Source organism: Eretmochelys imbricata, chromosome 2 (genome assembly GCF_965152235.1).
Source record: "Eretmochelys imbricata isolate rEreImb1 chromosome 2, rEreImb1.hap1, whole genome shotgun sequence".
NCBI lineage: Eukaryota > Metazoa > Chordata > Testudines > Cheloniidae > Eretmochelys > Eretmochelys imbricata.
This window is the reverse complement of record NC_135573.1, coordinates 221,281,510-221,298,412: the sequence shown is the minus strand read 5'-3', so window position 1 is coordinate 221,298,412 and position 16,903 is coordinate 221,281,510. Positions and strand designations below refer to the sequence as shown.

At 42.5% G+C, this 16,903-nt stretch overlaps 1 protein-coding gene across 1 annotated transcript; it reads right to left on the bottom strand.

Annotated features, from left to right (window-relative positions):
- Positions 1 to 4,413: 4,413 nt before the first annotated feature.
- Positions 4,414 to 15,757, bottom strand: PDK4 (pyruvate dehydrogenase kinase 4). Its single transcript, XM_077808073.1, has 11 exons — positions 15,553 to 15,757; positions 14,156 to 14,297; positions 13,879 to 13,950; positions 12,430 to 12,614; positions 10,940 to 11,029; positions 10,296 to 10,373; positions 9,459 to 9,535; positions 8,376 to 8,474; positions 7,977 to 8,087; positions 6,626 to 6,739; positions 4,414 to 5,178 (listed from the first exon to the last, which is right to left on the bottom strand). Exons 1-11 carry the CDS (start codon positions 15,689 to 15,691, stop codon positions 5,038 to 5,040), a joined length of 1,248 nt encoding a protein of 415 aa, XP_077664199.1. The 5' UTR covers positions 15,692 to 15,757; the 3' UTR covers positions 4,414 to 5,037.
- Positions 15,758 to 16,903: the final 1,146 nt, after the last annotated feature.

Below are 16,903 nucleotides of genomic sequence, written 5' to 3'. Positions count from 1 at the left end.
TGAAGGCTGGAATTTTCAGAGGCACAAAGGGCAGCTAGTTACCCAACTCCCATCTCTGCCTTTGAAAATCTCCTGTTAAATACTTATCTCACCCACTGCTTCTCTCAGTTCAAGTTGCTTTTTAGCTCAGCAGTGATCTAAATCGGTGAACATTACAGTAGGTTTGCACTCTGTCTTAAAAACAATGGCTTCTGAACAATTCAGCATTGGTTGGAGATGATAATTTATTCTCTAGCTTTCAGAAGCCTTCCTCCCTTTTATAGCACACAAGAAGAAAACCATGTTTTTTTCTCAAAACCATCTTCAAGTATTTAAAAACATTTACACCCCATTCTCTTCTGGGCTGAGCACCAAGTTCCTAGAGCAAGTTTTAATGGAAACTATACAGCTTAAAAATAAGGACCATTAGTGGAAATACAGACAACCAGTAGTGGAGCATATGTGCTATGAAATTTATATTTAAATGAATGGTATTGGGTCAAATCGCTAAGGTTATGAAAGCCAAACTTCTGGAATTGAAAATTCAGACCAATAGAAATATTTTAATGCAAATATTACTAATTTAATGGAAACAATGTTTTTACCCCAACATTGCATTAGTAAACTTGGTTATTTTTCATCATGTGAGATAATAGAAAGTAGTAAGTCAATGATATAGGAAGTAGAAAGTATACTAGATAACGGATTCTCAGTTTTTTTCCCCCCCAGAGTGAACCCCGTCTTAATAGAGAGACTGTCTCATGGCTAACTCCCTCTTCATTCAAGTACATTACCTCACCTCCCAGATGCTATAACATACCATTCCTTTGGCAGCTACAATAATTGCTCACATGGAAAAGTAATATTAAGAAAAAAATTAATGTATATCTTACATGCCACATTGCATTGAAAACTGGATAGGGAACTAGCTCCAGAAGATGATAGCTTTCCATACATCATGAACTGCTGTGTTTGATTTTTAAAGTTAACCCAGTCGATGTTTTTAAATCAATAATTATATTGTACAAATATAACATTTTCCCAGAGGTAGAAGAGACTGAGGGTAAAGTGATAATTGATAAACAGAAACATTGGAGGACAAATTCAAAATATGCTCATTATTTTCTTCAGTTATTTTAAGGAAAAATACCCAGTTTTTCCCTCTATTGTTCTCAGACTCATGTAGTGCACTGATTTTTATTAAATCACTCAGTAAATGCTAGTTTTGATGCATCTTTCCACTTTCTCTTGGCAGTTATGATAAAGCGGTCACTTTTTTTTTTTTTTTTTTTTTTTTTTTTTAAAGAACCCATGGCTACACCAATCAGCAAGATGCTTGATTCTACAAGTATTATGGCTAAGGATAGTGGAGTAACAACATCTGGGTTGTTAGTAATATCTCAGTAGAATTGTGCTCTCCCACCTGTCACCATCTGTTTTCTCTTGCCCCACACCTGGATTGCAAGGTCTTTGGGGCAGGGACCACCATTGTTATTTATACAGTTCCTACAGCATAGGGTCCTAGTTCATAGGTTTTATGTTTATTCAGTTGGCACTACAAATGTATTAGTAATGGGGTGGTGGCATTGCTAGTCTTTATTCCCAACCACTCCATTACCTAAAACCCCCAAAAGTATATTTGAGAAACAGGGGGGGGTGAGGTAATACAGTATTTTTTATTGGCTCAACTTCTGTTGGTGAGAAAGACCAGCTTTCAAGCTTACAGAGCTCTTCTTCAGGTCTAGGAAATGCACTCAGAGTAGCACAGCTAAATGCAAGGGGGAACACATTGTTTAACATAAGTAGTTAATACATATTCCAAGGGACAACTCAAGGGGAGGTGGCCTATTAACACCTCTCCAGTCACAGTGAGGAAAGGAGGGGGAAAAAGGGATGATAGGAGATTAAGTGGGTTATAGACAGTCTACCTAGCAAAGTTATGAATTTAAGCTCTCAGGCTCATCTTCTGAAGGTGTTGTACAGCTTTCCCTTGAGAATTAAAAAAAACAGGGGGGGGGGGGGAGTCCTATGACACCATGTAAGCAATAGCTGTACTTAATCACAGAATCCCTGCGGCAGTATCCGTTTTTTTTTAAATGCAGAAGTGGTTCTATGCTATGAAAGACTTTGAGAATGCTCCATATAAAGAGCTCTGGAAAGCGCCTGGAAGACTGGTTGCAAGTGGCCCAGGAGAGATGTAAGCCTTGACTGATGCACCCTTCCATTGACTTCTGGGTTGAGACTTTTTTCTCCCCCCTTGTGTGGCGATCTTGTAGAGTTGCTTCTTTCATTGATTTCTTTTTGTCTTGATCCTAAGGGAAAGCAAGTGGTCACTTACCTTTTATGATGTGTTTTAGGCCCACTGTATTTTAGATCAGACCATAAGGAAAACACTTAAAACTGGCAGGTGTGTAAATGATGCTCAAATTGCAAAGAGTTGCCTTGTTAACTGCAAGTGGCTGTGCACCGTCAGACCTTATTAAAAAGAAAACACTACTGTTTCACTGAGTTTAATCCTCCCTACCCAGTCTGCTGAAATAGTTTTTTTTAAGAAATTGTTGACAGAGCAAGACATTCTTACAGTGCAACAATAGCTAACAGTTTAGCTGATATTCGGGCTGATATTCTGCAAAGCTTACTTTACAGCTTCTGACAAATGGAGGTTCTACAACCTACACATAAACAAAGCTACACCCTGAGCAGACCCACCACAATAATGAAGTGAAAGAACGAGTGAGTTTAAAAAAATATTTATTACAAAATTATATCACTTTTGTACAGTACAAGACTTAAAATCAGAAGGCTTATCCTCAAAACAAAATTCAAGAACAGCTAAAAGTGTCTAGTGCAAAGTAGTAAAACCCTCAAGTAGTTAAATACGAAAGAGACTCCTTGGGGAGGGCTGATATGGTTTCCACATTGATATCAACCTATGGCACTGAGTGTGTTTTGGATATAAAGAGTTGGTACTAAAGACTCACTTAGCATTAGGAAGTTGCCCTATAATTCAAATATAGGCTTCAAGATAATGCTGTCTAGAATACTTCCACCTGCAAGTATTAGCATTGTTTACAGCAGCATAAAAGTGTGCATGATGTTTTGAAAATAAAGGTACTCTTCTCCAGGGGGGACATGTGGTTATATATTACAAAAAGTGCTAAAGAGCATGAGAACACAGATCATGCTCAGGCATTAATGAGCCTAGAGAAAGAGCCAAAATTTAACGTTTACTTGAAAGGAGAGACTATGTCTAGGTGCACTTCATGACCTTGTCTAGCATTCGAGATTTATAAGCTACTGAAGCATTGTGACACAGTGAAGAGGACCTTTTTCATCCCTATATTGAAGATGGAACATCTCTCTGAAATTTTACTAGACATATGGACTAAATCTATACTAATGGAATAAAAAACCCTGTACAGTACAGTTATATGCAGTACCAGTTAAAACTCATTCTGCTGAGCAAGGTAGTATAACAGTCTACTATTGCTTGGATTAAGAATTAAATAAAATTTGATGTCCACAGCAAGAATGTTTAGTGGCGCGTGCTCTGCTTCTAGCCAAGATGATCTGCATTACAAAACCATCCCACAACTGAGCATGGATGCTAGTTGTTCATGTGAAGTACTGGATTCTCCATACTTAGGCTCCTTTGAAAAATCCAAGCCTAAACATTTGATATCAAAAGCATTCCCCAAGATACAAACACATAGCCTTCTCCAAGTTACCAAGCAAGTTGCGTTCAAGGTTTTTTTTAAAAACAAACAATTTCTGAAAATGGCACAATCTTCTACCATTCAGGGCAAGTAATAAAAATAATCGAATAAAGCTATTTTTGGAATAAAAGTTGTTTAACATTTATCACTGGGAAGTGCAGGGAGAAAAATGGGACTTTCTAATATCATAAGATACTTTGACCCACACATGGCTACCAACCTGCTACACCTTAAGGTTCCTATCCTGCTGCTGCCATCATGTTAAAGTGGATCTGAATAGGACAATATTGTACACCCATATATGCACTTAACTGCAGAGTTGCATAATAGATGGTGAAGCTCTAGTGACTGTTCTGGGAGAAAAAAATAGGTACTTGACATTTGTCAGCATTTAGAGGTTCAAGAGTTAAACATGGTTCAGAAACTGTATATATCTATTACATCAAGTCTCAGATCATGTGCCTGGAAAAACTGAAGTATTAATCTGAACTTCTTAGGTGCCTTTTTTGGTAAGGGCAACAACATTGAAAGATATACCCATCTTTAGGTTCTTTGTACTGAATGGTACAGGTCAAATTGTGCAGTCTAGACCAGGGCCAGCCTCAGGGAAAATGGCTCCCTGGGTCAACTTGTATTTTGGTTCCTCTGGCCTCTACCCCCCGCATTGCCCCTGGCCCCCACTGCCTCCCCATCTATTCCCCCCATTGCCCCTGGCCCCTTCTATCTCCCTGAGCTCCCATTCCCCCTGGGTCCTGCTGCCTCCCCCTCACATTGCCCAGAGCTCCTTTCTGTAGGCTTGCACCCCAGGCCTGCCCCATTCTTTGGGGCTTGACCACAGCAGCTGGAGAGCGGTGGCTGCTGGTCAGGTGCCACCCAGCTTTGAAAGCAATGCCACCGCCAGCAGAAATGCAGCAGTAAGAGTGGGATGGTATAATACTACCACCGTTACTTCTGTACTGCTGCTGGCAGTGCTGCCTTCAGAGCTGGGTGGCCAGAGAGCAGCTGCTGCTGACCGGCAGTCCAGAGGTGCTGGGGCTATGAACTCCCCTGCCGAGAGGTGGCGGGGCTCAGAGTTGGCAAGCTCCGGAACAAATTAAGCACTGATGGTGCCCCGCTGACCACAGCACCCAGGGCAGTTGCCCATGTTGCCCACCCATAAGGCCAGCCCTGGTAGACTATAACCTCCAGATCTGCAGCATGATCTTTCCTTCCCTTCTTCCAGCAGACTGACAGACTCCTTCTGTTCCACGACCTGTTGGAAGGAGCTGTAGAGTAATGCCCTCAAGCATTCGTCCTGATTGAAGAGACAGTTTGATTCCCTTCTAACAACTTGACATTTCTTTCACACAGCTGCACTTTGCCTCACCGAGTTCTTTGGTTTACTTGGGCTACACCAATCATCTGCCTCTGTAGCCATTTGATAACGCTTAAAGGCAGACTTGTTGAACACAGGGAGCTTTTCTACTGATGCTGTTGAAAGAGCCTAAACAGCAAACAAAAAAAATCTCTTTCAAGCCACTGTTCCACAACAATAGGAGTTCTAAATATAGCATTAAAAAAATCAAAGCAATATATATTTAACAATAAGTTTGAGACCTGAGCCACTGACACTACAGTTACATAGATAATGACATACTTGGATTAATAGTCATTTGAACATTAGTCTTTTGCATTTGCAACAGGCCACAGTACTGTGCGCTGTTGTGCTTAGGTTTGCCATGGAGAGTTTGGACAGGAGAAAGACGTGTTGTCATTAAGTGTCAAGTCATATTGCGGTCAGATTTTACAGGCCATGAACCTGTTTGTGTTCTGCATGATAGGACTTCTTTGGGGCGATTTAAAAATCAAGATAATCCTGAATATAGCAGGACAGCTCCTTTCTCACAAGACCTGAAGGGGCATTTAGTACATCTTACCCCATTTTACAGATAAAATAGGATTCTATGATGAATAGACAGGTTTGGATGGTATAAATAAAAAGTTATTGTAAAGTAGAACACTTTGTGTGTACACACACACACCCATTTCATAGGTTGGGCTTCGATAATTGTATTTTAAAGTAAGTTTTGTGACACAGTCAGCACAAGTACCTCTCAGAAACAGATGCACGGACTACCAAAAAACTATCACCAGCAGGAGAGTGAATTTGTGTGGGGGGGTGGAGGGTGAGAAAACCTGGATTTGTGCTGGAAATGGCCTAACCTGATGATTACTTTAGATAAGCTATTACCAGCAGGACAGTGGGGTGCGAGGAGGTATTGTTTCATATTCTCTGTGTATATATAAAGTCTGCTGCAGTTTCCACGGTATGCATCTGATGAAGTGAGCTGTAGCTCACGAAAGCTCATGCTCAAATAAATTGGTTAGTCTCTAAGGTGCCACAAGTACTCCTTTTCTTTCTGCAGAAACCTGGTGTATGTAGTAGGCTAGACTCTTATCTAATGAAGAATCTGACATAATCAAGTATTTAACTTACCCAGAATTCAGCATCTGTACAACAGCTGTTGAACAGGTAAGCTACTGGTAACAACTATTTATATTTCCTTATAAGGCTGGATTTCTCACTGCTGAAGACAATGATCAATGAAGAGTGAAGATCTGCCACTTGAATCTTTGTACTTTTAGTGCCTCAATTCCAACCAGCACCTCAGTCCATAAGTTTCTACTTAACGTGTGTGTGGGAAGGAGGCCCGCAGCCTCAAATACCAGTGTAAATTGGACCAGCTGAAAACTAGTGCAATTTCAATTTATACTACAAACTTACCCTCAGCTCTGACAGTCAAGCTGAGTAATTTCTAGCTCACCAGCAACAGAGGGTCTGCAGGCCAAGTTAGGCCTTCAGTCAGTCACTTGTGTAGACCCACACTTTAATGTCAATTAAGTGGGATAAGTGATCAGCAATATTACTTTCATGTAACAAAAGCACATACCTTCAGGTAGAGAATAGCATTTGTTCCGTAACCTGGTATAGAATATAGATTCAAGTCTCCTTGAAAGTATTTAGCATATAGACGAGAAATTGGCAAGCCGTACCCAAAACCAGCCTAGAAATAAGTACAATACATCAAAATAAAAATTTCTTCCATTTCCAGAGAGCATGACGACTGTTCAAGGGAGACAGTTTAGGTCCCTGGACGTCTCCATTACTGCAGAGCTTCTCTCCCTCCCCCACAAAAAATGTTAACAAGGAAGCCTCATTTAGAACACTGGAACTTTATGAAAAAAGTTAATCTCATCCTCAATCATAAAACATGTTGAAAGATCTTTCAGTCCAAGTCTTCAATTGTGGAATTATATATTTTACACCTCTCACTTTTACATACTGTATTTAAGTTTCCCCAGCCATGTCTTCTCTTTTTAAACCAGATATGGGGCAGAAGCGGAGAGCTGAAAAGATGGCAAAGAAGCTTCTGTTCTAAGCTTGTCTCCTAAAGGGTCCCAATTTGGGGCAGGGATGTTAAGAGTGCAAGTGAGGGAAGAGAATCAAGATGCAGAATGGCTGGCTATATCGCTTCAGAGAAAAATCAAAGATGGAACCCTTGCAATGGCCTCTACTCTGTTCCTCCTGGCAGCAAACATAGGTTTTGTTGACAGCAACTGAGCCAATCAGGATATTATTATGAGGAGGAGTGAGGATCGGGAGCAGAGATCACTGAAATATTGCTCCTTCCTTCAAGTTGCGGCTCGAGAGGAGAGGGATTTTAGCATAGAGATGTCCACAGGTTGTTAGACAACCAACACATCTCCACTTTTGAGCCAACAGTCATTAGAAGCGCATCCAAGCTAGTCTCAATCACTGCTGGGAGAACCTAACTTATTCTTAAAACAAGACACATGGCCCAATTTGAACAGTATTCCTAAAGGCTATTAACATAGGACTGGGGCACAAGGAGGGAGCAGAAGCCACTGAAAGACTGCCCCCTGTAACACATAGTTGCTTTGTTCACCATTTTCGCACCAGAGGTCATTCTTAACTTTAGGTGAAAAAAAAAAAAAAAAAAAAACCCTAATGTGCGAGAAATTTTTTTAAATGGAAAGGGTATGAGACAGTAAAAAGCTGCCTAAAGTGGAGATGGGAGAGACTTAAAAGGTACAAATGAAGAAAAATGCTGAAGCCTTAGAATGCCATTGGTCCCATTCCAACAAAGTGTATTTTTTTATTGTGAAGTTCAATTCACCTGTGACTATCTTACAAAGCAGTGAGACTCTGAGAAGATTCCAAGTACTTTACTCTATCTTGCAGTGTTCCTTTATAAAATTACTGTAGATTTCAGATCTTACCAAAGGAGCATTACGAGAGTCATCCAACACTGGTCTTGGTGCTGTGGAATACATGTAGCTAAACAGGAGATTGATTTTCCTCAATGGAACACCACCTCCTGTGTCAGATATCTGATTAAAAAATTAGTCAACTGTAAGTCTGTACTAGAAATAGCATTGAACATTAGCAGCTGAACCCATCCACCAGTAACCCATCAGTTATTCCTGATTAGATACCACAAAAAGCTTAGATTTCTGATAAACAACCGCCTAGAGTAATCTTCAACTAAAGACTCTTTAGTAGATATTAACTTTGTCCTACAGTTATAAGTCAGCGAGCTTTTCTATTGCTATTTGTTGTGGAATATTCATTCAGTCTTTATTTCATTTATAGGCTATTGCAGTCAAGTAATAGATTACCTTAATTGTCAGGTCTTCATTTCCTAGAACGACAGTCACTTCAACTGGAGAAAGAGAAGAATTGTTCTCCTGATGTTCAACTGTTGCCCTCATGGCATTCTATGGAAATTAAGGTAATCACCATCAATCAGAAGAGTTTGGCTCAATTAACTGTATGTCACTATTACAGCACCACAGATAGTGGGTTCTGGTGTGGTTCCTGCCTCTCCCCACCTCCCTCTTCCAAGTGCACACCAGGTCTTTGTTAGAAAGAGTTGACTACACTTTCCCCCTACCCCTAACGGTAGGGTCTTTGGGGAATGTTCTTAGCAATTTAGTGTAGTGGGACTGAAGGAAAACCTGCATCTAGAAGTGGACTCCCAAAGCAGACATTTCATTTGGGGTTTAATTATTGGAAAGGGCACTTCAATATACATATCAGAAATTAAGCTGTACCTGCCCAACATGAAGATTAGACATTATAAATTTAAAAAGGAAAGCTGTAGTTAGATTCCAAGACAACAGTCATGCCCAGTGGTCACTGAAGAGTCCTAGGTACTTTAATCCAAACAAGCCACACACCAGCTTTTCAATCCCATTACCTCTTGGTCTATTTTTGTTGCTGCCACATTCGCTTTTCTTTCAAGAGCACACATACCCTACAGTCCCTACCTCACATATAATGGTATTTTATTTCTTCCACTCCCCAATCTTGTATTTTACATAAACTAAGATGTTTAGACAGGGATGCATGCTCATTTGGTGCTTCCCATTCCTCTTTGCGTATCCTTCTGTGCATCACAAGGATGACAGATACCATGAGGCCCTTCTAACTTCACTGACAAAATGGAAACTCCAGAATTCGCAAGACCAAGATTAATAAAGGGCATAATATCCCCCTCCACCCCAAAATCTCCACTACATCTGAATCCCACGGCATTCCTATCTGCTGCTACCATCCCTTCCTCTAGTGACAAGAGCTATAGTTCTTGATCTTAGGCAAGACAAACTAAAACCAAATCTGGTTAAAGACTGAAACACATTAGTTCATGCTCACAGAACTGGGCAATGGCATGCTCATAACAGAAACATGGGTTTACAAACCTTGAAGAGCTCAAACAGTATGTGGAAGAGGTGGGAAGGAACATAAACAACGTGAATGGGTTGTCCTGGCACTCTTCCTGGGGGGGAGGGGAGGGAAAGAAAAAGATTTCCCCAGTTTTAAGGCTTTTCTTTTGTTGGTTTTGCTTCCCAAATCAACTCTATTGTAAGCAAATGAGGTCATGCTATAGTAAATAAGGAAATGGGGGAAAAATAAGACTCACTCAAGAGCACATCATATACCAATTTGTTCACAATGCATTATTTCATGAACACCACTGAATTATTTTCAAGTGACTGTGCACATCATTCAGTTTTTAGCATTCTTCTGGAGTGGGCAAGAATTAACTGCCCAGAATCAGACACATGCAGAGAGTATGGATTAGAACTCAACAGTTCCTCAATTCCAGGCCTGCATCCACTTTCTAAGTGTGAAGAGAGCTTATTCCTTGCCATCATATGCCAGTGCTTGTGCGATTTAATATATAGACAGGTCAAGTATATTCTCTGAAGCATTTGCAAGAACCACAACTCAAAAAAAAGTTCATATTTGAGAGTCAGAAAGCCAATGTGCTATCTTATGGAACCAAAATGCAGAGAGCTTGGATTCCAACAACTGAGGTGAAAAATGCAATTTGGAGGACCTTAAAGAAGTGGAAAGGAGCAAACATGAGACTAGCCAACTGGTAAACAAGGTTCAAGAGGAAGCCATATATGGCTACTCTGACAAAAGCACTCAGAAGAGATTGAGTGAAAGAGTCTCCTAAGAGCTAGAGAAGTCAGTTTGGCTATTGATAAGGATTATTAGTCTGCAAATACGAGATTAAGCCATTATCTTACCATTCACTTCAGTGAGACTTAATTCTGGAGAAGCTAAGTAATACTGGTCACAGAGTCTCCGGGAAGTTTCAAAAGCATCTGTAATATTTTTTAATTTTACAAAAGTAAGTGTATGCAGTTGTAAAGTGAAATGTTATAATATAGCAATTTATTCTCTTTGGCAACATATCACTTCATACTACATTCATATCTGGTGTGTTGTAATATGTAAACATGCATGTTTTAACATTAATATTTATAACAGATATGCATCATGTGATGAATGTAGTAAGAGTTAAGTCTAAATATGCAAATGTAACAGCATTGCTAGATTTTACAGCATAATTTGAGTTTTGTAGAACAGACGCCTAGAGAGTGAAAGATAGAAGTTTGCCACCACACAGCTGGTGTTGATTTGTCATGGACTGCTCCCACCTCATCTACCACTCAATACTTGATTATGTCTTAAATTCTTCTACTATTTTGCACCCTCCTTAAAACCAGGAGATCAACTAGTCTACAGCTGATAACTGTCAGGCACTTAAAATAAGTCATGTTCAACACCCCACATATGCACATCTTTTGTCTGCATGTCAAACTACTTGCAGACAAACAGTCAGTGCTAACCATGAAGAGAGAGCCTACTGATTTAACAATGTACATACCATTCACCACTCCCACCACATCACAGCATGGATCAATGCTGCCAACGTGCTGTGGATGACCTGAGTTGGTATTATCATCAAAAAGAAGTGCTGTTTAAGATAAACCAATGTCATGTTATATTTCATTTCAGGTAAGCAACAAATTATGAAAAAAGTCAATTCACATGGATTCAAATTGATCACGAAAATATTGCTTTTTTTTGGCAAGTAATAATTTCAGATACTGGAGATTTTTTTCAGGCCTCCTCCTCCCCCGCCCCACCCAAAAAAAATGGGAAATATAGTCTAGATTTTCAAGAGTCAAAGACAGGGAGGGTTTGGTGCCGAGAGAACTACCGCTTATCGCAAAGACACAAACTATGCTAATTTTTTTTACTAGTGGATCAACATCTAAAGCAGGGGTTCTCACAACAAATTTTTTGGTAGCCTCAGAGTGCAGCCACCAACTCTTGCTGGTGGCCACTCTGACAATATTTCCTAAAATACTTAACTTTAGAAGGGAAAAATAAATATGCACATATACATGTCAAAATCATTTTAATTTATTTATGTAGAATTTTTTTTGCAGCCTCAATAATGATGTACAGTTGTCTCTATTCTTTACTGCACCTAATCAGAATAGAAACACAAATAAGGTCCTTTGCACATTCTCATCTTTGTTATTTCTATTGCTTATTGGTTGCCTGTTTTTTAAAGACTTGCTAGCTAGTAAGTCTGCTACTGTGAAAAGTAACTGAATGTTTGTTAATATCACTTTTCACAGCAGACTTACTAGCTGGCTGGGAGGCTGTAAAAAGTGAAACTAAAACATACAAATATCAATTTTCACAGCAGACTTACCCAGCCCTGGCAAGCCAGGGAACGGAAGGTGGATAGGGAGACAGTGGGGGCCAGGAGTGATGCAGTGGGGTGGTAAGCTGAGGGCCAGCACCCATGGCCGGGGTCCAGGGCTGGAGGCTGAAGCCCCATGGCAGGAACCTGCAGCCCGCCACTGCCACCCCAGGGTGAAAGCCTGAGCCTCACCACTCCCGGGAAGATGGGGAACTCACTGGCTGCCTGATCATCTGGCATTTGTGAATCCATGGGGAGAAAGCAGGGCCCAACTTTTGCTGGTGGCCCTGGGGCAGGGGCCACAGCTCTGCTCCCCGCCCCACCCCCAAGTTATTGCCCAGGAGGCTGTGGCCATAAGAAAAGCCCCTAGTGGCTGCATCTGAGAAATGCTGAAGAGTCTATTCATAGGTGAGGATGATATCACTAGATTTCTACACAAGAATTTTCATTAGTTTAGAGTTAACGTTGAAGTTTCAAATTAAGATAACATATACATATTCTGGTATTCGTCTAGCTCCTATCTGCAGTTAAAAATACTAAAACACTAGTGACATATGAAGTCACCTGACACACTCCTCTAACACTCATAAGAAACTTTTAATTTAACATGTTCCACAACACTTACAATGCATTTTCTCAAGGGAAAAGTGAAGACTTACTGTGCTGGTTTATTAGCATCCGGATGGATATACGATTCATGTAAAACCGATCCAAGAAGTACTGAATATTTGGATTGGTGACTGGGTCCACTCTGAAGGCATCTTGGTATTCAATTACTCCTTGCGCCATTATAGGAACAACATTGTGGTGTCTATTTCGGACTATAACAAGTGTATCTATAAAGCTAGATAATCACAAGACACATTCAGATAAATATTTAAGACTGCACATGGGCAAATTTCAAACAAGAAATTCTCTATAGTAGCATCTTAAGTTATGGTGCAAAGTGCTTATATTTAAAAAAAAAAATTATAAGTGCAATTGTGTTTTAAGGCCACCTCATAGCATAACCTTCAAAGGAAGGACCTCATCACTAACCTAAACAGAAGATCTTACTTTTTAAATACAGGGCCTGATTCACCCATGTATCACTTCAGTTTTACATCAGAGTAATTGGATGGTGAACCAGTCTCATAAAAAGGTCAGTCATCTCTCTGATGATTTTCACTTTGAAGGGCTTGTTTTCACATAAATGCTACAATGACACAGCTGTGCCACTGCAGCACTTCAGTGTAGATCCTCCCATTGGTGTAGGTAGTGATTCTCCCATAGTGTATGTAATCCATCTCCCTGAGAAGCAATAGCTAGGTTTACGGAAGAATTCTTCCATCAACCTAGTACAGTCTACACACATTAGATTAGTATACCTATGTTTCTCTAGGAATGGATTTTTCACACTTAGAGAGACCTAGCTATACTGATGTAAATTCCTAGTGTAGACCAGGCCAAAGTCATTCTTTTCCCAGGGGCAGAAAAATAAACTTCTGGCTAAGGTAAAGTGGCAAGCAAAATTGCCTGACTTTGCCAAAAGCACTTAATCTATATGCAACACTCTCTCTCGCCATCTGTCCTTAAAGTTTTCTCATGTCTAGCCACTTCCTATGTCTTAATCATATACACAATATTTTCGTTTGAGGGGGCTTTTTGGCCCATAGGTGAAGTGAAAGAATACACTAGAATATTAGTAATATGAAATATCTAGGTCTATTTGTTCATAAGAACCTGAATTGAATTAAAACAAAACCAGTACTTCAACCTGAAATAGAACTTTAACTGGAATGGGATGTCCCAGAGTATTTTTGTTTAAAGGTTTTTCCTCCTCTCATGCCAGTTAAAATACTATTAGACTTGTTGGCCCTGAAAACAAGATCTGTTGAGATATCAAAATTGGTCAGCTTTATTGCACTGGCTTAGTCACTTTCAACATGTCATATTTATTTAAAAAAAAAAAACTACTGCAAGAAATGGTTAGCACTTAATATGCCTTGTACTGATAGCAAGTCCAGTCTCCAGGTCTTTCAAATATGCTAGGTTATCAGCATAGTCAGTCATTGTAAGCTGAATGTGTTATGGAAAATGGAAAGGAAGATGAAAAATGAAATGCTTACTCGGATAAAACCCTGTGGTCCTCTGGGTTTTTTTGATGGAACTCAACTACATCCATTAGACTCTGAATGTACCTAGAAAAGATTGTCAAAAAGAAATTAAAAAAAAAAAGGTGCTTATTTAAACTGTTTGTTAAAAATGTTGAAGTTGCAGAAAAAGTTCTCCTCCTCCCAAAATTACTATTTAACAAGTTAATAAGTTGCCATAGCTCTAAGATTCCACTCTGTCACCTCTGACATATTCTGTATTGAGCACTTAAACAAAATCCTTCCCACTTACCAGCTTTTTACTAACTGTACTGATGGAGTGCTCAGTAACTGATTAGGAAGCAGGTCAATTTCTCTCAGGATATTTGCTAGCCTCACAGGAAGTTCTTGCCGCAGAAATGCGAAAGAGGTTCTTTCACATCCATTACTTGAACCTATAAAATAAGAACAGTTACTTTTTGTTTTAAAGCATATTCAACATACAAGTGTGAAGAGGTTTCTTGCAGACTCCCTCAAATCCCAGGATTACATTATTGCAGATGCACAAGAGCATAAATATGTAAACCTATCAAGGATGCTATATTGGCTATTTCTTCTTTACTCTAGATATTTTCTAGATGATTGCAGTGGATACCTAGTTCAGCAAGAAACAGACATCTGTATAATAACATCTAGTTAAAGGCATATTTTGCATTTCAAGTTCAAGTAGGGGGAATTGCCTCTTTATCACCCATAGAAGCCAAGCTAGCCTACATAAACAGTGAACTCTTACAAGTGGTCTGCCAACATCCACCCCCACCCCATAAATCTGATCACCAGAACATAACTTTTCACAGCTGCTAAAGATGGTAAATCAGATCTGCAGAACAAAGCGTTCATATTGTGACCACTGCATAAAAATCACATCTGTTCTGTTCACATGCACTACAGTTTAAGAAACACAGACAGTTGAGCTATTTAAGGTGTTCCCCATCAACAATACTAATGCACAAGATACATTTTTGCATATTTTTAGATTCAACTTTAATTGAAAACAGTCATTGGATCTTTCAGCTTCACTGCAGACTTGCCAGCAGTACAGGCTTCCGTTTACTATCCCAGTCGGAGAACAGCACCTCGGGGGGGGGGGGGGAGCACTCCTGTGGCGCCGGGCAACGCCAGCGGCAACACACACATGATCCAATTCCTGATCGGGGACTCAGCCATTCCTTGGACTGACGGATTCGTGCAGCGGTCAGCGCCAGACAGCGGCTGCCAAACGGTTCCGCTTTGCTGACTTCCAGCCTTGTGGAGCAGACAGAGGTGGGTCCCGTCCCCCACGCTGTTGATAACGGGAACATCTCGGGGCAGCGCAGCAGCCCTCTCACGACGAGAGCAGCGTCCCGCACCCACGGCAGAGGAGCGCGGGGGCCTCCGGGCAACCCCTAGCCAGGGTCTAGGGCAGAGGCGGGACAGGGGCGTCAAGACGCCACGTGTCTCTAGAGCGGGGGCGGGGGGCGCACCGGAGCCCGAGACACCCGAGGAAGGAGCCGGCCGGCCAGTGGCAGCGCGCGGGTTGCCGGGGGCATCACCGGAGAGCTGGAGCCAGTCCCGGGCCAGGGTGCCCGCCGGCAGCACAGAGCCCGAGGCGGGTAGGAGAGCTACCCCGCGCCGCCCCCCGTCCCCGCCCCCGCGCTCCCCGGCCCGTACCGAAGTCCAGGAACTGTTTGATGGAGAGCGGGGAGGGCGAGTAGCGGGAGAAGCGCTCCACCTCGCGCGGCACCGGGCTGCTGACCCCGCCCGCCGCCAGAGGGGCGGCGCTGCGCAGGGTGACCCGCGCGGCCCTCATCGCCCCGCGCGGCAGGTGCGGTGACGCGACGAGCTCTCGGAGGCTCGCGCCACGGTAGCTCTTCGACTCCTGAAGCTACCTCTCACGTGCGGCGCTATTTACCACTCACACACCTGCCTCCCGCGGGGCGGGGCCACGGCAGGGGGCGTGGCTCTAGGCAAACCGCGCCCAACAGAACCTTCCCTGGGCTGGGATGAGACAGGCCAGCGGTTCTCGCCAGTACCATTGTCCGGCAGAGTGGGGGGGCGGGGCGGTTGTGCTATCCCAAGGGAACCCAATGGGCGCTGGGGAGAGACTCCAGAGAAGGAGGAACAGGGGCAGCGGTGGTGGCTCGCAGGTAGGGCGGTGGGGCGGGGCCTCTGCTCTGCCTAGATACCTCTCCAGTGTCCTTGTTTACGAGGCAAATCAATGTCAAACCCCCTGTTTCCTCCCGCGGAATGCGTCCTTCCAGGGACCCAGCTCACTGCTCGCCTCACTGACTGTTCCGGCCGAGCTTGGCCTTCGAGAGCGAGCCAATCCGCTGGGCTAGACCCACGCCCCTCTGGGCCCCGCCCCCATTCCCGAGGGCGGGGCCGGAGCTGCTCTTCCTAGAATTCTGAGAACGGGGGCGGGGCTAGGCATGGGGACAGGCTGGGGGGAAGCGTCGCCCGCGGCTGCCGGGCTGGGCAGCGCTGCGCTATTGTTCCGGGTGTCCCCTGGTTCTGGGGCCGCAGCACAGCGGGGCGCTGCTGGGGTGCAATCACAGTAAAAGAAAACTTTGCACTAACATTGCTGTCCCGCTGCCCCCCCCCACCGCCCCCAGAAGCCTCGGGTATGCAGGGACCCTCCTTGTGCTGGCCGGAGTGGTTAGGGTGACCAGACAGCAAATGTGAAAAATCGGGGTGGGGGGTAATAGCGTATATAAGAAAAAGACCCCAAAATCAGGACTGTCCCTATAAAATCGGGACATCTGGTCACTTTAGGAGTGGTGCCAGCTCTCCCCCTTTTCCCTTCTCACACTATTTGCTGGTGTTTTTCTTCCAGCCCCAGAGCCCTGTGGTGTTCATTCAGAAACAGTTGTTAGCCCTTGTGGCTCTGGAAAACATGACTCCTAAAGGCTCACATGACTGATGTCAAAGAAAAGACCCCAAACTATTAGTTCTTTTTTAATCTTGCAATTTGTGAACACTTGGGATGGGTGATGCTAATATAAATGGCAGCCCTTGACCCAAA

What these genes read in the sequence shown, in the direction of transcription:
- PDK4 (XM_077808073.1), bottom strand. Translation starts at nt 15,691, where the DNA reads ATGAGGGCCGCGCGGGTCACCCTGCGCAGCGCCGCCCCTCTGGCGGCG. An exon ending in TACTGTTTGAGCTCTTCAAG is followed by an intron (nt 8,475 to 9,458) that starts GTTTGTAAACCC and finishes TAATTTCCATAG; the next exon opens with AATGCCATGAGGGCAACAGT. An exon ending in ACTCTCGTAATGCTCCTTTG is followed by an intron (nt 6,740 to 7,976) that starts GTAAGATCTGAA and finishes ACTTATTTCTAG; the next exon opens with GCTGGTTTTGGGTACGGCTT.